This window comes from Phyllostomus hastatus, unplaced genomic scaffold (assembly GCF_019186645.2).
Source record: "Phyllostomus hastatus isolate PE091 unplaced genomic scaffold, TTU_PhHast_1.1 phas_contig_17, whole genome shotgun sequence".
Classification (NCBI taxonomy): Eukaryota; Metazoa; Chordata; class Mammalia; order Chiroptera; family Phyllostomidae; genus Phyllostomus; species Phyllostomus hastatus.
Window position 1 is genome coordinate 17,127,327 of NW_025333664.1, and position 27,504 is coordinate 17,154,830.

Below are 27,504 nucleotides of genomic sequence, written 5' to 3' on the forward strand. Positions count from 1 at the left end.
AACTACCTCATTTTCACAAAGCATCAGATAAATGAAGCATAGCTTTCCATCCCTAAAACCACTTGGATCTTTAACACAACTGGCATCAGCTAAACATCTGAAGCACATTTCATTATGAAAGGTTACCAATTTTCTTTTGTACTTCATCCCAAAAGCTCACTACAGTGCTGTCACTTCATGCTTTTCATTGCCTAATAAGCATCAAATACTGTTGTTCTAAACTTATCAAGACCCACCACACAACATTTTAAGAATACTTATGCCTCAGTGGAATTATGGGTGGTTTTTATTTTTTCTACTTCCCAAATTTTATGTAAAATAGTAATGCTAAGTTATCATGGAAAATTAATAACTTATAAATAAAAGAAAACTCTCCATGATCAAGTTCTTGTCTAAGTCCGTCAAACAGCATATTGCAAACCCACCCCTCTTTTAACAGTCACATTAATTTCGTCATAAAGTGAAGTCAATATACCACATAATTAATGCCATGTGGCTATGTCGTCATTTCTTGGGATATATTAATATGGCAACAGGGATGACGAGAAAAGCTCTTACCTCTACACTATTTGCAATATAACGGTTGTCACCTTCAACTCTGACAGAGAAGTCATAATAACCACTGGACAACTTGACATTCATGAAGTTTAGTTCAAAAACATCCCTGTTAAGAATGACAGTGGCGTTAACAAGCGCTCACAAGGGGAAGTCACGAATAGAACAAGCAGGCTGGCTGCAAAGGGAGGCACTCCTGGAGACGGTCCTTTGGATCATAATGCGGGGAAAAACTTCAAAACAATAAAAAAATCAACTCTTTCAAGTCTCGAAAGTCTTCTTATCCTTTGTTTCCCCTCTCAGCTCCTAAAATCCTACCTCCCTGGGGTAGCCCTCCACAAGTAAATGCCAAGTGAGTGAGGCTACAGTATTGAGTCCCACTATGTTAAAAAAGCAGGGGTGTGGGGGTGGGGGTGGGACTCTTAACTCTAACTACACAGCAAAATCTCCAACATCTTTTATCATTCCATTGATCAGTCCTAAAAATGACTTTGCTTTTTTATTTCACATACTGTCTATATATCTTTATGGTTGACTAAGAAATACATTTTCTAAAACTCAAAGTTCCTGATCTCATTAACTTACTCATTTAACATTTAACAGTTTCACATAAAACTAACCTTTAATTTTTAAAAAATTTACATAACAATATGTAGCCATTAGAAATAAGAGTATAAAAGAGTGTTTAATCCTAGGGGAAAATGGTCATGACACACTGTTAAAGATAAAGCATAATCTTAATACAATTTTTTAAATTATTTATATGCACAGAAAAAAGCTGACAAAAAAGATAGCAAAATGTTAACAGCAGTTATTTCTAAGTGGTAGAATTATGGGTGAGTTGTATTTTCTTTTTTGTGCTTTTCCACATTTTTCCCTACAATAAACACATATTACACATCAGAGAAAAATCATAAATATTAAATTTAAAACTGGCTACTTATATAACAATGACAAGACAGAGATAAATACAGGATTTTGATACCAGTAGGTCAAGTTTATCTGACCAAAGTTTGGGTAAATTTGGTTTTATGATGTTGGTAATAGCCACATTAATCCGGGTTATACTGGCTGCAAGCTAACTTTCCAAAACAAGTTTACTGGCACCTCATAAAAATATGCCCAGGACTTACCCTACAGGGGTGAAAGAGGTCTTCTGGAGGAAAGTGGCTCTGGAAGCAACAGATTTAGCATGCTCTAGTTTAACAGATGCCTGAGTCAGAGGCTGGGACAGAACATTGGTGACCTGTAACTGGAAACAAATTTTAAAATTATCATCTGTAGCAACCAAGGCTGAGGAAGTACAGAAGTTTGTTCTGGGGTGCTCTATCCAAAGGGAGTGAGCTGTACAGAAAGGGGGGCAGGTAGATGACCTTGACCCATGATCTCATTTTTCAGAGAAGGAAACTAGGGCCCCAAGAAAGAGAATGACTGGCAGTTATATTCCCTTCTTTCTGTTCCCTGTTCTGGCCACGTACTCAAGTGTCTTTCAATAAAAAATTTAGTCCTGACTGATGTGACTCAGTTAGTTAGCATGTGGTCCCATAAAGCAAAAGGTCACAGGTTCAATTCCCAGTCAGGGCACATGCCTAGGTTCCTGGTTGGGGCATGTACAAGGGGCAACTGATTGGTGTTACTCTCTCACATCAATGTTTCTCTCCCTCTTTTTCTCTCCCTCCCCTCCCCTCTCTCTAAGATCAATAAGCATGTCCTCAGGTAAAGATGAAAAAAAATACAAATTAGATTATAATAAAAATGTTCTAAAAATTAGCAAGAGAAATACTTCAGGACAATATGGGCATCCAGAAAATTGAAGAAATATGGATGACATTAATAACTATCATTTGTCGAAAGTCAACTATTTGCCAGATATGAGGCCAGGTCCTTAACATCTACCTTCCCGTCAATCGTAAGAAATAGACAGCATCTGTTTTACAGGGGAAGAACCTGCGGCCACAAAAGGTCACAGGACTGCCAAAGGCCACGCTGCCTGTTAAGTGGTTAGTCTAGGACGGTGATTTTCAATCCTTTTCATCTCATGACACACATAAACTAATTACCAGAATTCTGCAGCACACCAAAAAATATACTGGGTTTTTTTTTTTTGCCAATCTGACCAAATAGGTATAATTTTTATTCATTCACAGTGGAGAGCTATTGCTGTGCTATCTGTCGTCATTTTTCACTTGACAATCTAAGGGAAAAGAGGTCAGTGCCCCTGACTAAATAGTTAGGTATTGCATGTTTTAAAAATTCTTCCAGCACACCAGTTGAAAATCGCTGTTCTATGCCCTGACTGGTGTGGCTTGGTTGGGTGGTGTTCTGCAAAGCATGGGGTTGCCAGTTTAATTCCCAGTCAAGACAGCTGACTGAGTTGTGAGTTTGGTCCCTGGTCAGGGTGCATGTAGGAGGTAACTAGTAGATATTTGTCTCTCACATTGATGTTTCTCTTCCTCTCTTTCTCTCTCCCTTCCTAAGTAGATAAATAAAATCTTAAAGCTAAATCACTGGTCTAGGACTCAAACCCCAGTCTATATTCAAAACCAGTACCTTTTCTGCTTCACTCTCTTAGCACCCCCTGCTTCATGGTGAATTACATTAGTTAGGTTACTTCTCACTGAGGGGATGCAGGTTGTAAGTAGTTAGAAGAGAGGCGATCTAAAATACAGGGCACCTCCTCAAGAATGTATCTGCAGGAGACACCAAAGTAGAGCTGATGGGACAGATGGAACTGCCCTATGTAGGTAGAACCCCAAGGCTTAGACATAAATTGCTTCATCTCTTTTTACTTCTTCTTTTTTATATCCTCAGCCGAGAACATTTTTTCACTGCTTTTTAGAAAGAGGAAGGGAGAGAGAAACACTGATGGGAGAAAAGAAATACTGATGTGAGAAACATCCATTCGTTGCCTCCTGCAGGTGCCTGGACTGGGTATTACACACACCCAGGCTGGGGCAGTATGCACCCGGACCTGGGACTGAACCTGCAACCTAGGCATGTGCCCTGACCAGGAATCAAACCCACAGCCTTCCAGTTACTGGACAACACTCCAACCAACTAAGCCATACTGCCAGGGCAAAATGCTTCATTTGTTATAAAGAGCTTAGCTTATCAATGATTTCCAAGCAACAATAACAAAAGCCTCATTTGAGATGAAATCTCTAAGTAAATTTAAGAATGGTGCATTTGCTCTGTTCAGAGTTAGCATAAAAGAGAAGTCTGTGCTTACTGCTGAGTGAGAGGGAGGGCCATGCAATGAAAAGAATAACAGAAAAGTACAGTCAACACCAGCAAGGAAGAGACCTGACATTTATTTTAACAACTGTAAGTACCAAAATTACTTGGGAATTTAAGTAGTTGCTTAAAGTAATGTATTTAGAAAGCTTTGGTACTGAAAAAATGCATTTTAGAAGCAAGATTTCTCTATACATCTACAGTTATAAACCCAGAAATGCAATTTTCTTGCACTTAATTTATTGAAAGCCTCGTTATTTAAAATTCTCTATAAAAAAAGCATTTTTGATAGATTTGATGGGTTTTGTGACTAGCCTCCCCCACAGTTATATCCCATTTCCAGGCTAAGGGAATGAGCCCTGCTCTACACAAATGGTGATGTCCTCATGGGGCGACAATGGCTTCCGATTTCTGAAAACCCTCCACTGGAATTAGCAATCAGGGCCGTCTGTTTTGGGCACAGAGGTCATACCCGCAGGATCGCCTGTTCATGAGTGTCGGAAGGAGAGCCCTGGGACACAACCACAACCGGCACGTGGTAGCGATTCTGGGACAGCGCCGCGGCAGCAGAGGCCACACTGAAGGCCTCTGAGAGTGAGTCGAAGTTCTTCTTGCTAAAGATTGTATTCATTAGCTGGATGACCTGATCCTGAAAGAAAAGGGAAATGCGGCTTGAGAGCTCCCTCTGGTAGAAAGGTGGGAGAGCCACCCCTTCCTCCCCACCTGGCTCAGGTCATTCCTTATGTTTCAAGGTTTTCACATGAAAGGTCTTTTAGCCACTAATCCAAGTTGATGGACAGGGAAGAAGCAAATATTCTGCATTTAAGTTTAAAATTTGGATTTGGTCATTTGCCTGTAGCTTTTTCCATCTTTTAATATAAAGTGAAATTCATGCATTTATTTGCCAACCATTTACTAGACAAAAGCAAGGCACTTCTAGATAACTACTGAGATATGAAAGTATGTTATGAAATATATATACACTAGCTATTTGCTCAATGCCTATACGTGCCAGGTGCTGTGTGACAGATGTTTTATGTGCATTAACTCAAATCTTGACAAAAACCCTGAAAAGACTGATATTATCAATGTTTTGTAAATGAGGAAACTGAGTCTAAAGGAGGTTAAGTAACTCTTAGAAGTTATAACAGGAAACCAAAAAGCAAGACCAAAATTCACATGTAGGTCTGTTGGTCTCCAAAGTTCTTCCCTCAGTAAAACAGGTTCTTTCCCGACTCCTCGCACCCGCCCAGCCACCTCCCCTCTCAGCCCACCTCTAAGCAGAACATCGGCATTAAGTCTGTATTTACAAGACCAAGCCTTACAGCCAAAGTACACACCAGAGAGAAACTAAAATAACTCTCCATTAAGAACTAATGGGTTGCTTAGAGGAGGAAACTGAAAGCAATTTTTTAAAAAGCGAAACCTAAATGGCATTATTAAAATTCTGAAGGTTGTTTACTTAGGAGGGAGCATTTTCCATTTCAATCAGTTTTGTTTTTTAAAATCTACCATCTAACAAAAAAGCTCCCTTGTTCCCAACAGTGTTATTCACAGTCGACATGAACTAATTTTATTTAATTGTACCAATTACATTTTTCCATCACTAGGCTGGTGACACGTTAAAATGGGTGACTGTTCAGCAGAACGCTTATGGCAAAAGCAGTGACAACAAAATTACTCCATCCAAATACCTGGTAACTAGATGCTTGGGAATAAAGCAAGAAAAAATTTAAGTCATGTAAGAAAAATACAATTTATCTAACATCCTGTGTACAAGAGGTCCTAGAAGATTTGTATCCTAAGACCCACATTCCTGCACTTTAACCCGAAACAGAAATTGAAGGATACCACGATATCTCTAGACCTCCTACACTTAGGATGAAGGAAAAGACAACATAAGAATGTCGATACATGAATAAATTATTAGATCATGTCCTCCGCAAGAAAGTGTGAAATTAATTCAAATTACCCAAGACAGGTAAGTATTTACTGTTTACCTGAAGAAACTCAGCACAAAACTCCTAATGCATAAAAGAAATGAAAGTTCTAACTTGTAAACCCAAATCTCGTCTCCTAAAATTAAAACAGCAGCAGCTTGTACTTTAAGTCCTTTAGATCAAGGGTGGTAACCTTCCCACAAACAAGGAGTACAAAGAGGGTCCTACTCCAAAAGACTTCCCACACACATTCCAACTAAAGGTTCTTTCAGGTTAACAAGCTCCTCTTGAAAAAGAAAAAAAAAAATTAACTTCTGGTGGATGTCTGGTCAGCACACATGCTTCTCGGTGAACTATGTCAATCAGCAAAGATTAGCTAAGATTTAGCCACTGCTCAACGAGGGGAGCGGGGAGAAAAGGCAATTTTGAAGTACAGGGCACTTCTCAAATGAAAGAGGATTTGCATGGGCCACCAATGTGGAAAGCATTTATGAGACAAGCAGGAGTTAGCGGGAAGAAAAGGCCAGTGAAACAAAAGCAATACACTTGGCCTTCTTGTGGCTACCTCATGACATGTTCATGCCCATGGAAAGCAAGTGTAACAGTCTGTTTACCTGTCTTTCCCACTGACAACCAGTTTCTTGAGGACAGGCATTACATCTTTCTATTTCTCATTCCCAAAACCTAACCAAAGACACTGAGTGACTACGTCCAAGGCTAACTAACAGCCCTGTCTGAAAAAAGCTATCCTGAGCAGGTGACGTCAACAATCCCTCTGGGATTCCCTCCTGAGAACCGTTAGACAGGCACCTCCTTAATTGATGGCTCAGTCCCCACATGGTCCATAAGCTTGTAGGTGGCAGCCACAAATAATGCCGTTGTTTCCAGTCCTTCTTCAAACTGCAGATACAAGCCTCCCAGTTCATCCAGGCGAGCAACAAGGTCCTGCCACAACAAAACAAAAGCAGGTTTGAAGTCACGTGGTAACAAAATGGGGCTACATCCCTGTCACCCCAGTGCAGTTTTGAGAAATCTCACTTTAAATCTGGAGACTACCTCCATCACTTAGTATTTCTCCAAAAGAAGGTGCTTAGGTGGAGAATAAAGTACATTGAACAGGCACTTGAAGAGAACACTGTCTTCTGCAGCTCTGCAAGTGTGCCTCCCTAACCCCCTGTCCTCAAGTCCAAGCCCAGGAGTCATGGCACTGAAGGCACCAGCTGCTCTGGGCAGAAGGCCGGTGGGCCAGGCTGCAGTGCACCCAGGAAGCATCGACACACAGATGGACTCCATGCCCATCCATTTGGATACAACTAGAGAAATGAGCTTTTCTCTTCCTTATTCAACGCTCTAAGGATGAAGAGAGGCCTATTGCTCTCCTGGGCAACACGATGAGGCAGCTAATGTGCCCATGGAGCACCCAGGGAGGACCCTCTCTGGACTGCCTGTCGTCTCTGGCTATGCAGTCCCTGAGGGCAGTCTCTGAACAGCAGGAGGTGCTGGACCCTGGAGAGGATAGAGTCGTTAATACACAACCACGGTGACCACTGGCTGAGCACCTGTTATGTACTAGGCATTTTAGAACCTCACCTGTTCCTATAACCACCACAGAAGGAAACTGAGGCTCAGACGTTAAATAATTTGCCTGAGATTACAAAATAGTAAGAGGCAGAAAAAATTTTGAATTTCACATTTTATAGGCTCTAAAACAAATCTGTAGCCTGTGAAACTATAACTACAGAAGGCTGGAAAAGTATTTTGTTGTCTAATTGATGCGGGAACTATACTAGCCTAACAAGTACTCCCTAGGACACTGCTGTGATACAAAGAACTGAAGTGTGCCATGAATATGAAAAAAAATGTAACTGGCTGTAACAAATCATGCATGTCTATCTGCCAGGCTCTTCTAAAGCATTTCAAAGACAGGAGCTGGAAAATTCCTTTGGCAAAATAAATTTACACCTCAATCTCCTCCACGATACTCCTCAGGTCAGCCTGCTGGGACAGGTGAGACGCCGTCTGTAGAGCCTGGACTGTTCTGGAAGGTAAAGAGTAGAACCCAAATGAATAGCAAGTCTCCTTTCATCTACTCCCCCTTCTTGTATTGAGACACCTTCACAAATATCCCATTCTTACTCTTTAGACGTATAGTACAGTCTCAGCCTTTCCAGAGCTCATTTACAATCTCACTGGGAAGGACGTGACAAAGACCAGTACACGGTAATGATCCCTACAGCGAGAGAGAAGGCAATCTGTGCAACAGGACCCACAAGAAGTACTGCGGGCACCGGGAAGAGAGGGAGCACAGGCTTCTCTCCCTCTGAAAACCTGGTTTGGTCCTAATGGCATCACTTACAGAACACTGAGACTAGATTAGGTTTAAAAGAGAGATACTCTGAGGGAAACGGGATTCAATTTGACCAAGGTCTATTTGGCAGAAGTTGACTGCCTGTTAATTTTCTACATTTCTTACTCTAAGACCAAAGAAATAGTGTAGAATCGACATATGTACATTGCTGGGTAGAATTTGGAGCAACTTCTCTGAAATCACAGCAATGCAACATGAGCAGGAGTATTCAGTAAACACAGGCTGAGTGGCCCGTGCTTTCGCCGTCCTGCTGGGAGACCTGATAGCCTCTCATCCTCCAGGCGGTGAATAAGATCAGGGGAATGAAAGGCTTGGCTCCAAACCCAGCCTAGTCTCTTCTACTTTCCTGCCATTTGTTTCTGACTCTAAAAGCACATTTTTATAAAAAATGAAACAACCTAATACTTAAGAAGATAGTTACAATTCCTGTCACGCCTACCCCTAAAAGATGACTATTCTCCAATTTATTTAACTTAATAATATATTGTATAAAAAGTAACAATAATAATATATTGTATACATCCTTCCATGAGTACATATGGATGTACTTCATTGTTATTAACAATGACACAGCATTTCACACCACAGTTACGTCCAACTGATAAACAACAAGTGTTCTACTATGGCATACAATGCCGTTAACTGATAACCCTTACTAATATATGTATGTGTGTGTGTGCGCATATATATATATATATATATATATATATATTATATATACATATGTAAGTTGAAGTGAAATCCACACAGCAAAGTTAGCCACTTGGAAGGGAACAATTCGGTGTCATTTAGAGTGTCTCACAAGGCTGTGCAATCGCCACCTCTCTCCAGTTCCACAATACTCCCACGAACCCAAACAAAACCCTGTGCCCATTAGGAGTTTCTTCCCCTCACCTCCAGCCCCTGGCAACTACCAACCAATCTGTGTTCTGTCTCTATCAGTTTCTCTATTCTGGATATTTTATATAAGTGGAGTCATACAATATATGCTCTTTTGTGTTTGGCTTCTTTCATTCAGCTTGTTTTCAAGGCTCATCCGTGTTGTATCATATGTCAGTATTTCATTATTTTATTATGGCTAATTCACATATTTTTATCTGCTTATGAGTACATTTCTGTAAGATAAAGTTTTCTAAAATTAAATTTATTGGGGTGACACCGGCTAATAAAAAGATACACTTTTTGAGGTAGGTATGTGCACATTAAGATTTTTTATTAGATTCTATTCTCTTATTGCAAATAACTAGAAAATATAAATGGTGCTTTTCTGGGTGGAAAGAAGAAAAGCTGAGAAACCCTGGTGGTTAAGCAGACTGCTGCTCAACCCAGGAACAGCTCCCTAATTCCCAAGAGAGGACTGGGCCTTTGTGTAAAAGCACCGTTTATTCAATCAGTGTGTTGGGGAATGTAGAGAATTTGTCTGCTTTCATCAAAATCTTAACAATTTAGATTCCCTCCATGGAAAACTAATTCCATTAGGGTGACAATTTGGAAAACAGAGGAGACACAATTCACGGAGAGGGAAGCTCTAAAGTATTCAATAGCTCCTATGGGATGCCTGCTTGAGAAAATGAAATCCGAATTTATCTGCCAGTGATAAATGCTGAGCCCAGATAAGACTGCTAGGGTACCCTAGAAAGAACTTTTCAATTAAAATATCATTTTTCTTGTCTTTGGAATCAGTGAGCATCATGCTGGTTAACAACCTCAGAAGTTTCTAGAATGAAATTAACCCACTTAACATTTGAGAAGTTTTGTCACTGGCTTTACTTGCTTATTCCCCAGGCAGTAATTTCTCTCTCTGGAGTACTGTATTCAGGCGCGAAGCACGCAGACCCGGCCTCAGCAGATGATGCAAAGAACACGGGTCATGGGAGAACACGGTGGCACCTTTTCAGATGGGTCATTCAAACCTACAAATAATTTTTTCCCATTCTAGACAAGTTTATGAACATTTATTTTCTAGAATATGTCCACTTAAATGTAGAAGGCCCATTTAGAAGAGTCTAATTTATATCAGATTTCAATAAATAGGACAAATTAGTAGTCATATAATATAAGGCACCCTGCCAGTTGGATTTTCATAATAACCCCGTGAGACAGATGTCATCCTCTCTGTTTTACATATGAAAACACTGATATTTGGGGGGCGAGGGAAACAGCCTGCTCACGGTCACAGAGGAATTAAATCCAAGAGCCTGGATTTGAACACAGTTCTATCTGAGCCCAAGTGTGTGCTCTTCCTACTCGCAAGCTTTCTGTAAGAGATTCAAAACACAAAAGTATAGTTTCAGCCTCCATTAACTCCTTGTTGGACACCGACTATGCACCAGGCTCAATGAGCACTGCAAATAAAGAAGCTTACACTCTAACACAGAAACAACTACACTACAACCCAGGACGCACTCAGCTCCCTCAGAAAAGGATCTAAGAAGGAAGTGCTTGAGAGGAGAAGGAGCTCCATCTGCTGCATGACCACGAAGAACCAGGAACTGCACCAGGCTCTTCATATGTTATTCAATCTTGCCCTTCATGCTGTGATGTAAGGATTACTGGTCTCATTTTACATATGAAGCTCATTTAATCTTGACCTGCATTCTGTAGTGCACAGATTATTGCTATCATTTTATACATGAAGCTCAGCAAGGTTAGTAAGTTGCCCAAAGTCACACAGCAAGGAAAGAACAGAACTTATGTTCAAATCCAAGTATAACTGACTCCAAAATGGATGTATTTTCTCTGCACTTTTTCTTGTTCTGGGGTTTTAAGGAGGGGGAGTTTCCTTTTGCTAAGAGGGAAATGGAAAGATAATGTGTACAAAATGTCAGTCCTCAGTAAAGTATCCGCTCCAAAGCCAGTGATTACTGGCCCTGTGAATATAAATAGGGTGTGAGACTGAGAGAGAACATCAACGAACTGTGAACCCTGCCCTCAACAGAGCTTCAAATTTAGAAACATTCTGGTTCTCAGAAAGAAAAAAAAAAACCCTTGGGAAACAACTGAACTATTCTACCATAGGGAATTTGTGTGACAACCTCTTGCTAAATAATTAACAGGAATCCCAGCACTCCACTCTTTCAGGGTTTGCAATTAAATGGAGGAAAATAGAAAACAAAAAAATGTATATACTATTTTAAATGAGAAGCTTCAGTATCTTAAAAAAACTATTTATATATTACCACTTTTAAGTTTAGTAAATGTCTTATTAGTTATTAACACTTAAATTTATAATAAACAGGAAAGTTGCTCAAAGTTCTTTTCCTATAAGGTGCTTCTGCTTCACCTAAGCCTTCTGCAGAACAGAAGAATCTGATTTCTAGAATACTCTCCCCTCCGGGCACCCACCTCTTCCACGAGGTGATGTCTCTTGTAACTTCAAGGGATCCCATAAGCCCCCCTTCAGTGCAGAGCCTCCACTGCCCAGCTCCCTGTGCCCTGGCTGAGCCTCAAACCAAGATCAAGAGACACCCCCACGTGGCTCACTGGCTTCCCTCTCCCTCAGTCATCACCTACCCTTGCTTCAGCCTCTAGCCTCAAAAGGCAACTTCGTTTCCATGTGGCAGTGTGGTTTTGCTCTGACTCAGTATTTGCTTTCTGCCTGAGCAGCCTGGAGAAGACTGTGCCTAGGTGAGCTGCATGAGGACAGGGCCCTTACCCATCTTAGTGCAAGAGTACACCGAGTAGTGCCGAGCAGAGCACCTGGCACCCACAATAGCTGCCCAGAAAGGATCTGCTGAACCAGTGGATGAACCCTCTCAGCATGAGCCCGACACACACGAAGCCCGAGGGGCACTCGAGATGATGACTCACGCTAGCACGGCCTCCTCCTTGCTGAGGCGAGCGGTCAGGGCACTGAGTGCTTCCTGGGAAGCCAAGGGAAGGCCAAAGCCGCTCAGGGCTGCAACCGCGTGGTAGATCTGGGAAACAGACGAGTCTTCGCTGACAGCTGCCAGAAGCAGATCTTTGGTCTCATTTGAAATAGATATCTGAGAAAGGATTGGCAGACACAGAGTTTTAGAACAGGTGCTGGCAGTTAGTGGCAGGCGTGCCAAAGACGGCACACAGAGCCACTGCCAAAGTCACACGACCCTCCTGGCACGTGATCGTTCCCCCTCACCTTCTCAGACGCCAGAATTACATGTTTTTAAAACCTTAACACAACACTTGAGAAGATTCTGCAAGTCACTTGTCTACTTATATGGTTTGCTATGTTCAATAAAATTGATTTCCAGAAATCTGGTGTGGGGCATTCTTTCCTTACTTTGAACATTTTTAAATATTAAAAGGAGACGGAAAGAAAAACCAAGACTTCCCAGAAGAGAAGCAACTATAGGAAAAAGTTATCTACAATTAATGAAAAGTTAGAACTCAGGGGAAAAATAAACTATAGTTCCTTAAAAGAAAAAAAATCATAAAAATGGAATTCCCACTCTCACTAATGAATTTTTATCGTTAAAAAAACCTGACACGATCCTCCTTCTTTAAAAACATTTTACGGTAAATACTTTACAGTTTAAGGTAAATATAAACATAGGAACCTGGACTCACCTCACAGCCTGAGAGGGCCTGGCTGGACTGGGCTGCGTAGAACAGGGAATCCACATTGCTGGGATCAAGGTTTGATTTAATGAAGGCGCAGGCTTTCTAAAAAGAGGAAAAAGTCAGTGATAAGTGGTGATATACATGGTGATTGGAAAAAGCATCTGTGTTTTTTGGATGACAAAATTCTAAGTAATCTATGATGGCTTAAAGTATGAGGTACACAAGATTTTGTGTTTTAAATATTTTCCACAGAACACTGTATTACCCCAAATTGCCGACTTCAAAGAAGGAATGACAAACCTGAAGAACTCTAGTCCTTATGTGTACATCCTATTGAGGGAGGAAAGAAATCACTTCCACCGATCACCTGCTCTGGTTATAACCTATGCTGGGTGTTCAAGATGCCACTCCTTTCAATGAACACAAGGATGGTGTGGTGGACAGTATCACCACCAGGTAACAGAGAAGGAAGCTGAGGCCTTGAATTGGTAAGGAATCCAATGAAGGTGATAAAGCTAATAAGTGGCAGAGTGGCTCCTTTGATTCCAAATGTACAGAGGCCTCCACGTAGATGTCTACAAAGCTAGGTCAGGCTGAACACATCTAAAATGAGCTTGAAACCCTCCTTTCTTCACCTGGTCTGTCTCGCTCATACATGGGCACCACCATACACCCAATTACCCACAACAGCAACCTGGGACTCGGTCAGACTTTTCACGACCCTCCAACCCTATTGATTCCGTCTGCTCTTCGTTTCTCAGACCCAACCCCCACTCTCTTGCTCTTTCATCGCCTTATTTCAGGCCCTTGCCATTCGTCACCACATTGTTACAATCGTCTCCTAACTGGTCTCAAGCCATGCAATCTACTCTGCATGTTGCTTCAAGAGTGATCTTGACAAAATACTGCACAAATATTACCATCTTTTCTATTAAAACCCTTGGGTTGTTCTTTATGATTACCCTCAGAACAAGACAGACATTTCCAATACAGCATAAATTGTGCTCATGACTGACCCTTACTCTCTGTGACAGCTTCATCACACCCCCACTCCAACTCCAAAATCCTACCCGCCAGCCCACTGCAGCTCCTCAGATACACTGTACTCTCACCATTATGCTTCTGACCCTGTGACGCCCACTGCCAGGAGCACCTCTCTCTCGTTTTACTTGTCTGCCAAATCCGGTCTTATCTTCATCTCTTCCAGTGATTCTAGAAAGCCTTCACTGACATTCATCCCTGAACAGGCCAGCTGCCCTCCCTTTTATGTGCTCCCCCAAAGCACTCACCATACTGTACCAACAACCTCTACCCATGACTAAGTTACCTGAGAGCAGAAACCTGATGAACCCCCATCACAGTGCCTGGCACAGAGTAGGCACATAGTAAAATCCATTCTATTTCTACTATATCAAACTCCAAGCAACAGGACAGGGAGTAAGGCGAGGAGAGCCATACGATGGATTGCTGCTTTTCACTAACAGCTGTTCTGCATTACCTGGTATTTTACTGGGTGTGCTACTTTAACAACAACAACAAAAGCTTTAAAAAAATTTATGAATAAAATTTAAATAAGAATCTCAAAACAAATGAGTTTCAACCAGAAGTTTGAAAGAAACCAAAGAGAGAAAGGAAAGAAACAAACACTTAACACTGCACCAGGGATCTGTAAAGGAAAATCTATTCAAGGAGTCCTTTGGGTAGAATTGTGAGTAAGCTTAAGACCTGTGCTTTACCGCCACCTGGTGTTCAACAGTGAAACGACAGCACTGAGGCCCAAAACAATTATGGTCACTGCTACCAGTTCTTGAGCATGTAAATGTGTCAAGCACTGTTCTAAGTGCATTATGTGCATTTCTCATTTAATAAAAGGATCTATGCACTAGGTCCTCTAATTATCTTTCTAAAATTTTTTTTAAAATTGATTTGAGAGAGAGAGAGAGAGGAAAGGGGAGAGAAAGAGAGAGAGTGATTTGTTGTTCCACTTATTTATGCACTAATTCATTGGTTGCTTCCTGCATGTGCCCTGACCGGGGATCCAACCCACAACCTTGGTGATTGGCATGAAGCTCTAACCAACTGAGCTACCTGGTCAGGGCAGTCCTCTTATTATCTTAAGTTTACAGACAAGAAAACTGAGGACTGAGAGGCAAACAAACTTGTCTAAAATCATTCAGCTCTTAATAGAGGAGCTAGAATTCTTACTAACCCTGGCAGCCTGGCTCCAAGGTCTGAGCTATACAACCTCTACCTCTCAAGTGACCACGAAAAATGAGCTGTTCTGAAGTAAACAGCATCATGCCTACTCTCATTCTTTGCACAGACAAATCAAGGTGAACAGTGCCGGTGGTCATGGCTTCAAAGTTCACAATGCACAGCATGGTTTCAGCAGCAGCAGAAGTGGGACAGGACCTGATGAAACACACTCTCTGAACTCAGTCAGCCCAACCAGTGCTGGGGTGCGGTAAAGAAACTGGCTCAGAGAGTGAGGGTCAGTCATGGGGGCACTGCACGCTGTACCTGGGAACACGGAACTCCAACTCCAGCTGCCTTCCGTGCACCAGACTCATCTTCCCAACTGAAGGCTGAAAGTCACCCCCTACATGCCCATTTTCCTATCTGCTCCCCTCAACTTTCTGTGCCCTGTGCTAACACTCTTATGGTCTAAACATCCTCCTCAGTGGAGAACATCAGTGACTTCCTCTACGCACACTTGTCTACAACTCCCTGAACCGAACCAGAAACAAGTCCTACAGAAACGCAGTAAGCTCACTCTCATCTGCCCTCTCCTCTCCCTCGTTATCTCCATTCACAGCACCCAACCACTCCTGTCTCCTCCCAGACTGTGCTTTGCAGTCTCACCAGACTTTGTTACTGTGTCCCGTCATCGAGGCTTACCTTGGTGACAGTCCCACACCAGGTGCTTTGACACCAGGCTCAGATTTCCCATGTGCACTTCTTACCACACTTCCCCACGCACCTCTGCTCCAGCTGCCCTGGACATCCAACTCACTGCCTCTAAAACTCAACCTGAACTGTTAAGGCCCCAGGCTGACTACGGGTTGTTCTCTCCATCTGGAAGCCTGTTCAGCCCATTGACTCAGTTTCTCCTGCTCAACTGGCAACGCCTATAACACATTAAGAAAACTCAAGGCTCATTTTAAAATAAAACTTCCCCAGATCCTTCTCTACCTTCTCTTTTCTCATACAACCAAACTTCTCCAGAGAGCTGCCTAGGCTCGTCTTCATTTCCTCACACGCATTCCCTCCAACGAGGTTTCTGCCCCATTGTGCCACAAGTGACTGCCAAACTGTAAAAGCCAAAGAACATCTTCCAGTGCTCATTCCTTCCGCACCGGACAGACCGGTCACCTTCTCATTCTCAAACACCTGCTTCTCCTTCACTTCTAGGACGCCTCCCCATCCTCCTGTCTCTCGTCCTACTTCTCTGACAGCTCCTCGGTTTGAACTCTTAGACCCACTTCTCATCCATCCGCTCTGCCCCCCAGGCAATCTGATTGATGCTCATGACTTCGTCCAGAACCTCACTGCAGATGCTTCTCAGATTTGTACCCCCAGCCCAGACTTCTCTCCATGGCCACTTACATGACTCAAAGGCATTTCCAGCTCAGCATATTAAAGACCAAATTCATGATCTTTCCTGCACAAACCTAATTCTCTTCCTGTGTTTTTATCCTATGGAATGTTTACCCATCTACTCATGCAGCAAAACTCAGAAGTTGGGTGCTATTCTTTGCACCCCTTCTGCACTCAGTCTTGCATTGTATCCTTCGCCGTAGTCTGTCTTCCACAAAGCATAAGACAAATCTTTTCAAAATGAAAACTGGATCCTGACACTTGCTGTTTAAAATCAACTGCTCTTTAGAGAAAAAGCAAAACCTTTCCTATGGCCACCAAGACACTGAGACTTAGCCCCACCGTTCCTCTACAGCTTCACTCCGCCCCCCCCACTCTCTGTTCGACACGGCCTCCTCAGTCTCAGATGTAACCTGCTCCCTACCTGCACGGGTCCTCTGTACATGCTATTCCCTCTGCATGAAATCCCTTCCTCCTGTACCCCAGTTAACCCCTACTTTCCTTTAGAATTCAGATCAGCCATACCTTCCTTTACTTAACAAATAGCTACTGAGTGGCCACCACATGCCAGGTGCTATTCTAGATGCTAGAGATCAACAGCAAATAAAATGAACCAAGTTTCTGACCTCAAGAAGCTGTAATTTAGGTGGACACAGAATGAGATTTAAGTTCAAGATTTCCTTGGGAAAGCATTCCCTGACCAGGTCAAAGTCCTCTATGTTACACCTATAGAAGTCCCCTGCTTACAGTAACACCAGTTGTCTCAACTTCATAAAACTTACCAAATATTCATGTTATATATCTGATTACGTGACTAACCACTATTCGAGTGTATATTCCAAGAGAGCAGAGGTTCTATTTTTTGCTCAACACTGAATCCAGTGCCTAGCACCAGGCCTAGGACATAGCAGAAACATAGCAGAAACCCACAAAATAAGCTGTTCAGCAGCCAGCACAGATGGCAACTTGCCCTGTATAAGGCTGGGCTTACAGTAAGTTTTCTCAGCAGGCAGGGAGAGTGAACCGCTCCCACTGCCAGACTCCCACGGTACTTTCCACGCGTTACATGCGTCTCTTTGTACTCGCACCTGGTCGCACTACATCAGTACCTGTCACTCACTAGATGACTCTGCTGTCTTCTCTCCACTCAGCACAATGCCTGGCACATTCAGATGCTCCATAAATGATTAATGCCTGAAAAATGTGTGATTTTCTATCCCAGCACCAGTGGAATGCCTGGCCCTCAACAAGCCCTCAGCACTTGTTGAACAGGAAACAGATATACTTACCTTTATGTGCACTCAGCACCTGCCAGACAATTATCTCATTTAATCTTCACAACGACCCTATTAGGTAGGTACTATTCTATCCTCAGTTTATAGAAAGGGAAAGTGCTGGGTTGATTGACAACCTCTGAACACTATCTGATGTTTCCTGATTTCACTCATGTAAACACTACCATCACAATTCTGTCATAGTATATATCCCATTTACTTAATATTTTCACTAAAATGAATAGAAAACTCCTATTATTTTTAAGTCATAAAAAGCGAAGCAATAACACCTATAAAAATCACCATTCTCATATGCTTGGTTTTTTTAAGATTTCATATATTTATTTTTAAAGAGAGGGGAAGGGAGGGAGAAAGAGAGGGAGAGAAACACCACTATGTGACAGAAACATTGGTTGCTTTTCCCATACCCCCAACAGGGGACCTGGCCTACAACCAAGGCATGTGCCCTGACTGGGAATCGAACCAGCGACCTTTCAGTTTGTGGGACGATGCCCAATCCATTGAGCCATAGGCAAGGTGTGCTTATGGTTTTTTTTTTTTAAATATACATATACAGTAGCTGACTATCAAAATGAAAAATGTTCACTCTTCGTAACTCTTCACTCTCGAAGCTTCAAACTGGATTTGACCCCAAGGGTCACAATTTGTCATTCCCTCTAAAATCAACTATCGTTCCACACTCTGCTATTCTCAGAGCTGCTTGCTATTCTCATCTTTTTATTAAACACCATTCCTCCCAGTTTTGTTGCTAAAATTTCTTGTGACAAAATAACCAAAATCTCCCCTAGGAGCCCATCTGTGAGAGCAACCAACTCAGTGCATCTAGCAGGGCTGCGGGAGTTCTCTCTACTCAGCCGAAAGCAACAAGTGAAGCAGGACACTTCCACGGCGTGGAAGTGGCAGTAATGGAGACTCTCTCTCAATGCACGTACTCAGTGTGCACATCTGATAAGGAAGTTCAACAGCTCGGAAACATCCGTACAGCCCTCTTCCTTCTGTTGCTTGTAAGGCACACACTGCATAATCACCACAACATATTTCATAAGTGACTAGAAGAATGAAGTTAAATAAAATCTTTAAAAAATCGAAAACAAAACCTCTATTAGTCAAGACTACTCCACTGCTTCCCAGTTTGTTCTCTCTATTCCCCAGGCCATGTGCAGACACTGGAGGCCTTCTGTGCAGTACAGCATCTGTGCCAGACATTGTCTGAACACACCTAAATAAATTATGAAGAGGAGTAAAAAAATTTAATATTAATAATACTAGAGCTACCACTTGAAGGAGCTTTTGTGGGCTAATTACTTACTAAACATAATATGATTTCACTTTATAACGATCCCACAAGGAAGTTGTAACTCTCATTTTACAGACTGGTGGCACCAGAGTTAAAAACTTGGGCGACTCTGAAGCCTGCGTGTTTGTTTCTGAGCCAAACTAATTTTACCAGGAGGTACGTTCAGAGTTTACAAGAGTGTGATCATGAAAAAAAAATCTGTTTCCTTAATACGGTCATGCAGAGGCGGGGAATACTGGGCAGGAACAAGAGATAGCTGGCAGGAAGAAATATGAGCATGCATGGACCCCACAGAGCAGGGATTAGCAAACTTTCTGTAAAGGGCCAAAGAGCAAATATTTTAGGCTTTTAGGGTCAGACAGTCTCTTTAGTTAACTACTCACCCTACTGTTGAAGTGCAAAGCAGCCACAGGAATATGGGTGTGGCTGTGTTCCAATAAAACTTCATTTAAAAAAACTGGCTTCAACCTGGATTTGACCTTGGAGGCCACAATGTGTCAACTCCTTTGCCATATGGTATTCAGATGATGGCTGGCAGACATGGGGCAATTAATTTACTTAACTTCTCTGAGCTTCCATTTCCTCCTCCATTATAGGTATTTCTAACCATACAGAATCAAGACAATTAATGCAAGATAATACCCAGTGTACCTGGCACATAACAAAGCACTGAATAAATAACAGCAATGACTGATTCACATAAAAACAAACACACACACACACACACACACACACATACACACACACACATATTTTGGCTTGCTAGCAAAAACAGAACATTCTGAGCATCAAAAAGAATTAACAACTGCAATGGGCTAAAATCTCAGATGGGACTACCAGTTCTGGCCATACTATTCAAGGCCCTGAATTCATCCTCCTGCCATAAATAACCATAAAACTAAAAAAAAATACATGAGGATGAGACATTAGGTGACAGGCAGCACAGGCAGCACCCTTATGACAGCGATGGCACAATGATGGGAGTTTTAACAAACACACTGCTGGAAGGTTCTCTTATTCATGATGTGGCAAGCTAATTCAAAGTACACTGTGATACATTAAAGTGCATGTTACAATCTCTACAGCAAAATTTATTTTTAAATAAGTAGAACTAAAAAGTCAACAGAAAAGATAAAATGGAATATTAAAAAATAATCAAAAGAGGAGAAAAAAATGAATAAACAAATAGAAGCCAAATAACCATGATGGTAGGTTTAAACCCAAAAGTATAGTTACATTAAATACAAATAAACTAAACTCCTCAATTAAAAAATAAAGCTTGCCAGACTGGACTAAGAAAAAAAAAAAAGTCCTACTATATACCATTTATGAGAGACAGCCTAGTCTGACAACACCTAAGTCTACTGATTCAACTTTCTCAAAGCTTGCAAGTGAAACACTAGATACTATGTATTATTTATTGATATGAAGTATATACCAAACCTATGGAATATTTCTGCCAAGAAAACTGACCCTGAATATAAGTAAGTCTCAAAAGTTACCTATCAGTTTACAGGAATACAAGAGATAGGGAGCTATCTATGTTCAAAACCAGCATCAGGACACAATCAAAGGCACAATGGACAAAATTCTCCAGGACAAGTGACCTGGCTTGCTCCACAAATGAAAGGTATGGTTGGAGGACGGTGTTCTAGTTGAAAAGAATTTTGAGAGGTATCAACAAATGCAATGTTTGAACCTTGTTTAAACCTTGATTCAAACCAACTAACCAACTAACAAAACTTTGAGATAACTCTGGATGATTGAACGTAGACTAGGAATTAAAATACATTAAAGAATTATTAATCTTGCTAGATAAAATAAAAAAGGCTGTCATTATGTTAAAGTAGTTCCCATTAGAGATGCAAGTAAAATGGTATGTTTGGTATTTGCTTTAAACACACCAGGAAAAAAAAATATAATAAAAAGGCAAAGGTAGAGTCAATGTAATCTAAACAGCAAAATGTGAATAAATGTTCAAACTTTCACATGGTACAAGAAGGTTCATTTTATGTTCTCATCACTTTCTGAATGTTTGAAAACTTCCATAAAGAAAGGCTGAAATACAGGCATTGCTGTTCTTTTAACTTCCACTGCACTGCAGGCTCTCTGAAGGCAGCGATTACGACTGGTTCATCACTGTATGCCCAGGGCTTAGCACAGGTACTCCGTACATAACCGCTCCATGAAGGACTTCACGCTGCCATGGGCTAACCTGGCAATCGAGTGGACCAGGGTGCTCAGCACTCTCCTCAGAGAAAGAACCACTGGTCCTGAAGAAAGCAAAGGGCAAACCAGAGCCAGGAAGGGTCACAGGACAGCCGTGACACAAAGGAGCTGAGGAGTTACCGTTCACTAAAATACATTCCTTCTCTGAAGTATACCTCCCTGATCTGTCAACCCAGGTACAGCCATGACACTTGCTTTAGGTAACAAAGCAAGAAAGATAAAAGAAGTTCCACATCTCTCTCCAGAGCACAAGTTGTAAGAGCCATGCTTTCATGTGCCCTCTGCACAAGCTCCAGCGGACTAAACCTTGGACCGAGGCAACATGGAACAAAGCACCAACTGACCCATGGTGATCATACAGTAGGAGCAAAAATAAACTTTTGTCATAAGCCACTGAGATTTGGGGTCATTTCTATGCTAATACAAGAAAGAATAAGCAGAATTCAAAAGATGTCATCTTTAGATTTCCATCCCCTGCTTATTCATTTAAACACTAATCTAGTACTGCTGCGAAGGGATTTTGCAGGTGTAATTAAAGTCCCAAGTCAGCTGACCTTAAAATTCAGAGATTATCCAGGCAGTTCTGACCAAAACAGGTAAGCCCTTCAATAGGAGAAAGTGTCTCTGGCTGGTGGCAGAAGAGGCGCTGGAGAGATCTGAAGAGTGAGAAGGACTCAGCATGCCGTTACTGATTTGGATGGGGAGGGACTCATGGAAGAAGACGTGGGGATGACACTGAGAAGCAGGGAGCAGTCCTTAGCGGAAGGCCAGCAAGAACAATGGGAACCTTAGACCTACAACCACAAGACAGTGGATTCTGCCAACCTGAAGGAACCAGAAGCAAAATCTTCCCCAGAGGTTCCAAGTAAGAGCCTCGCCTGATCAACACCTGCATTTGACTCGGAGACACTAAGCAGAGAGCCCAGCCAAGCCTACTCTGTGAGTACACAAGCCTGCAATAAACAAGTGTTGTGTTAGATTGCTAAGTGTATGGGAAGTTGCTATGCAGCCATAGAAAATTAATGCCCAAGGCTTATATATGGGAGGCCTGTCCCTAATTTCTTACCCTAGGTATCCATTGTAATAGAAGGAATAAAATGTAAATTCACTTAGGACTATTTCTAATCCATGAAAGGTTTTAATCATGTTGTATTTTCTTCATCAAAGGCTCACATGAGAACTGCCTGATGCAGAGACAGTGACTGTTTAATAAATCTGAAAGCTCCCCCACCTTGAAATCCTTTGTTACTTATTAGCTACACATACAGGGCACTGAACAAGTATGTGCGGTATTGTACAGTCCTGCTCAGAGCTGTGGTAAAAGTTTCTAGAGAATCTATGACCTGTTCTTCTTTATATTCTGCTAAAACACCTTGACAAGGTCCTAAACATTCATTAGGCACTCAAAAAAAAAATCTGTCCGATTAATGTATTTATTATACTGAATTACCCTTGGTTATCCTCAGGTGAGCAAAAGGTGGTTATAGCAAACACAAAAGGAACACAGCAAAGGGAAGAGGCCACAAGACAAAAGCTTACCTTTACATCTGGCACCCGGGCACCGAGGCTGTTGAGTCCCACGATGGAGTAGAAAGCAGATTCTAAACTTGTGAAAGGGCGGTCCAGCGAAGCTTTCAGCCTCTCCACATCGTGCTTGGTGAGGTAGTGAGTGGGCGTCAGAGCCAGGGCGCTGGCTATGATTGTCAGGGACAGCAGGAGGACAGTGCCTGAACCTTGAAAGAAAACGACTATAAGCACACTCAACACGATCCCGAGGTTCTATATAGAGTTCCAATGACGACGCCCACCAAGGCCTAGGAACCAAACCATGCGAGAAAGGGTGAGGGAACTGGGCGGCTGAAACTGGAGAGAAGCCTTGCGGGAGCGGTGGGCACGGTTTCCAACTGTCTGAAGGACAGTCCTCCCAGCAGCCTCTGTGTGTCTAAAGCACAGGACTCATCACGCCATTGCTGTTTCAAGTACATTAGCAACTCCTGTGCCCCTCAGGACAGACCCACCCCTGGAACCCAGCGTGGCCTTGCCAGCTTCCCAACCAGATCTCTTCCCTCACTCTTGCCCCCATCTGTGGCTCCTCTGGCCTCCCCTCTATTCCTCTAAAGACCCATGTTCTTTCCTACCCAGCACTTTGTCATGCTTTTCCCGACTTAAACTTTGCTTAATTTTTACTTTCAGACTCTAGTTCAAGTATCTCTTCCTTAATAAAGCCCCCGATACCCCTCTGTTGGATGAGGTCCCAAGCCAGTACTATGAAGTAGTGAAGACATGGCCTCTTGAGCCAAGTTTAAATCTAATTATTAGTAATGTGACTGTGGCAATTACAATGTGGTCAGCTTATGCCTCAGTTTCCACAAGTGTAAAAAGGGGTTAATAATAGTACCTGCCTCTCAGGGTTAAGAGCACTACCTGAGTTAATATACAAAGGTCTTAGAATAGTGGCTGACATTTAGTAAGGGCTATCAAAATGTTAGCTAAATTGTTACTGTTGCCACATCCACTCATAACAACCTGTACTTCTTTCAAATATTTTTCACAACTTTAATAGTGTAATGTCTGATGCCTGTACTATACTCTAAGCTCCATGAGGATAGACTGTTTCTCTTGATCATTCCAATATTTCCAAGTCTTATACACTGCCTAGCACTAAGGAATAGAAATAAAATTAATCCTATTATGCCCAGGGAACAGGAAAAAGTTATAGGAGTGATACAGTCTACTTTTCATTACAACACGCGCAAACAATTTTGAACGGGCTATGTCATAAACTGTCTGCCCTCCAATTAACAGTCATCAATCAAGGCTCTCATTAATGGTCCTAAATCCTTTGTCTGGAGTGGCAAGTTTAGTTGGAACTAGAACCCCTTAAGAAAGGAATCATTATATCCATTTTACAAATAAGGAAACTAAGCACCACAGTAGTTTACACATAGCCAATCTTGGACTCTTGAGTACACTTGTGATCTGGCCTTGCCAGATCTAACTGTAGTGTTCACACTCCATTTTTTTGGAGAATGATGTAGAAGGGATGCCTACATTGGGGCATGAAGGTTAGTTCTATTGAAGTCCTTGTGTTTATTAAATAATCTAAAGGATGGAAAAGCTGTTTTTAAGAAAACCTAGAGACATCTACAATGTGGAATATTCATTCATCTAATATTTACTGAATACTTAATATGTACCAAGCACTGTTTTGGTGTTAAAGATACAACAGGAAACAGAGCAAAGAAAAACCTCTAACCTCATGGAGTTTACATTCCAGTGGGAAAAGAAAAATATCATGCAAAATAATTAACATGCATCATTAATCACTTTAAAAGGTGAAACATGCTATGGAGAAAAGTAGAGCACAGAAGGGATACCTGAGAAGAGCCTCGATTTTAAATACAGTAGGGCCAAGTGAGAAATAAAAATATTGTGGGAGACTTGAAGAAAAAGGAGTAAATCATAAAGACACTTGGAGGGAAATAAGCACAAGAAGAAAAGCAAGTTCGAAGACCCTGAATTGGGAGTGTATATGTGTTTTATTTACTTATTTTTTTAACATTAGCAAGGAGAACAGCATGGCTAAAGAGAAGTAAGTAAAGGGTGAGGAGTAAGGACAAGGTGACAGAGGTATCAGAGGCCAAATCCAGAGGGCTTTGTAAGTCACTTTGGCTTACAAAGGGGTTTTTTGGCTTTTGCTGAACAAGATGGGAGCCACTAGAAAGTTTTGAGCAGAGGACTTACATTTTAACAGGACCATTATGTTTGACATAGACAGTACTGTGTTGAGACTATACAGGACCAGGGACCTAAAGAGGGACACCAGTTAGGAGACTATTGCCATAATCCAAGAAAAAGATGACAGTGGTCCAAGCCAGAGTGACAGCAGTAGAGGTGGTGAGAAGTCTGGCTAAAATTTACAGTTAAAACCAGAACTGCTAATGGTTAGAGAGATGTGAGCAAATGAGAAGCCAAGATACTAATGCTGAATGAATCCCCCAGTCCTTGTGTACATGTATGTATTCAATACATTAAGATCTAGTGAATGACTATAATCTATCTAGCATTTTCCCAGCTAGACTGTAAATTACCCTAACACAGCATCTGTGTCAGAATCCTAATCTTCCCACCTCCCAATAATGATAACAATAACTTTCTTGGCTAAAATTTGCACACTTAATACAGGTCGGGTATGCCTGTACTAAGCTAAGTACTTTGCATGCATTTAGTCATTAAATCCTCAACATCCAAGTGAGCCCAGTTTACAAACCAAGATACTGAGACTCAGAAGTAGTCACCTGCCTTACGACACATAACTAGCTGAGAATCAAACTGCAAGCAGTTTGAACCCAGAGTTTGTTTTTAACCTCTTTGACCCTCATCTTAAATAATGGAACGCTAAGCCACTGTCATTCATTGTTCCCTCGGGCAGGTTACTTCCTTTTTCAACATCCTCTCTTCCCTTCCGTCGGTCAAGTGGAAATAACAATAGAACACAGGAGACACAACAGGAGATTCTATCCTGCAGTGACCACTGTTAACTAGCAATGCAAGTAACTTTCCTGAGTGCTAACTTAGACCAGTACAGCTCTAAGCTATTCACAGAGATTATCTCATTGAACTACAAAGCCATTTACGAGGCAACAATGTGACTAATCTGTTTTAGAGACGAGAAACTGAGGTGCAGAGGGGTTAAGTAACTTGCGGTGGGGTCACGTAACGAATACGTGGCGGACTACAAGTTTGCACCCGGAGAGTCTAACTTCATTACTTATTCTCTAAACTCCCAAAGAGGTGTGTTGGTTGGTTGGTTGGTTGGTTGGTTGGTTGACCTCATTTCACTAAAAAGGAAGCTAATGGCCCAACGGATAATTTGGCCGAAAGCTCACTCTCAGGCCTCCCGGCCCGGGAGCCCGCGCAAGTCAAATGAATGAGTTAAGCCAGACCTAGGGTTAACCACGGCAACGATTCCCAGCCTGGTCCTCGGGGGTACCCGTAGCTCGGCACCGCACCCACCCCCCACCCTGCCTCAGGTGCCAGGCAGTCCCACCCGCTCAGACCCTCCGTTAGACGTTCAACCCCACGAGTGGGGAGCCCATGCCCCTTTCCCGCAGAGGAAGGGGACCCCGCGGAGGCGGCTCCCGAGTGACGAACACTAGCCTCCCATGGGCGCCGGCCCACTTGCCGAGGCGTGCTGTCCGCGGGGCGCCGCCGTCCAGCCATGCGCAGCACCTTACCCGGCAGCGCCATTCCTCCGAGCAGGTCCCCAAAGGGCCCGAACCGCAGGCTGACTTCCGCTCGGGAAAGTGGCTTCAGGAACGTGCCGGAGGGGGCACCGGGGACTCGCGGCAGGCTCCGCGTGCTGAGATGGACTCTAGGCACAGGTCAGTCTCCACCCTTCCGCTGGGCCGGGCCGCTTCCAGTAGCCACGGCTGGAATTCCAGTCGTAGCGCCCAAAAGGCTCCGCAGTCGTAGCGTACAGGGCCGCCTCCCCCCCGCACCGGGGCCTATTTGGAACCGGCCGCCTCACAACGGTCCTATTCCGGGAGCTACTGCGACGCTATTGGACGAGGCCTCAGGGCGGGCTCGAGACGGGGCCTCCTCTGGTTGGTCGGTTGCCTGTCATTCAGTCGGGACGGCTGCGGGCCAATTTTAAAGAACTAGAAAGGGTCAGGTGGGGAGGGCAGTCGGTATTCGAGAAGGGTTTTTTTCCCTTTGGAAAATTGTGGCGGTGTCCTTCAAAGATTGTTTTGGTTGTAATAACTGACCAATGAGTGACTTTTTATCTGATTTGCAAAGCATTTGTGTTGACCCAGTGACTCCTCGTAACTCTTTGAACAGCATATTAGCCAAAGTTGACAAGATTTTGAAATAACAGGTTCAAATGTGGAAGTGACTTATCAAGGAGCTAAAGGATAACGAACTCCATTTATTGAGCGTTAACACGATAGCCCGACAGTGTGCTAAGGGCTCTACGTACGCTCTTTCTTTTACTCCTTATCACCATTCTGTGAGGTACAGTTATTCCATTTTATAGAGAAGGAAACTGAAAGTTTCAACTCAGTTTGACTCTATAATCTGTACTTTTAACTATTATGAACGTATGAAGCATGCACAATATGGTAACTCTTATTATCACTGCTAGTGTCCCAGATATGATTATCCCAAATCGGGAGAGTCGGTTTTTGCTATGTCTGGCAGTCTGTTCAGTATGGTAGATACTGACTATATGTAAATATTTAAATTAACTAAAAATAAGAATTCAGTTTGTACCAGACACATTTTGAAGTGGTCACGTGTAGCTAGTGGATATCATTTAGACAGTGCAGAATTATAGAACATTTTTCACTACCACAGAAAGTACCATTGAACAGTACTGATCTAGAATATAAAAAGAACTCTTTCAATTCAGTAGTAAGACAACCAGTAGTGTGCTGGAGCTGTCTC

General features: G+C 42.4%; 1 protein-coding gene across 2 annotated transcripts in view; it reads right to left on the minus strand.

The window, feature by feature from the left end:
• Positions 1-26,569, minus strand: part of RPN2 (ribophorin II) — a 53,211-nt gene extending 26,642 nt beyond the window's left edge. Inside the window, exons 1-9 of one of the 2 annotated variants that reach the window (XM_045833293.1) lie at positions 26,295-26,569; positions 22,597-22,790; positions 12,646-12,741; positions 11,908-12,083; positions 7,692-7,767; positions 6,540-6,674; positions 4,262-4,438; positions 1,689-1,807; positions 559-664 (exon numbers count right to left, since the gene is read on the minus strand). In XM_045833293.1, the coding sequence (XP_045689249.1) occupies positions 559-664; positions 1,689-1,807; positions 4,262-4,438; positions 6,540-6,674; positions 7,692-7,767; positions 11,908-12,083; positions 12,646-12,741; positions 22,597-22,790; positions 26,295-26,307 (1,092 nt within the window). In that variant the 5' untranslated portion in view covers positions 26,308-26,569. The remainder of the gene's footprint in view (positions 1-558; positions 665-1,688; positions 1,808-4,261; positions 4,439-6,539; positions 6,675-7,691; positions 7,768-11,907; positions 12,084-12,645; positions 12,742-22,596; positions 22,791-26,294) is intronic. The other variant, XM_045833295.1, reaches the window with a different exon arrangement.
• Between the last annotated feature and the right edge of the window lie 935 nt (positions 26,570-27,504).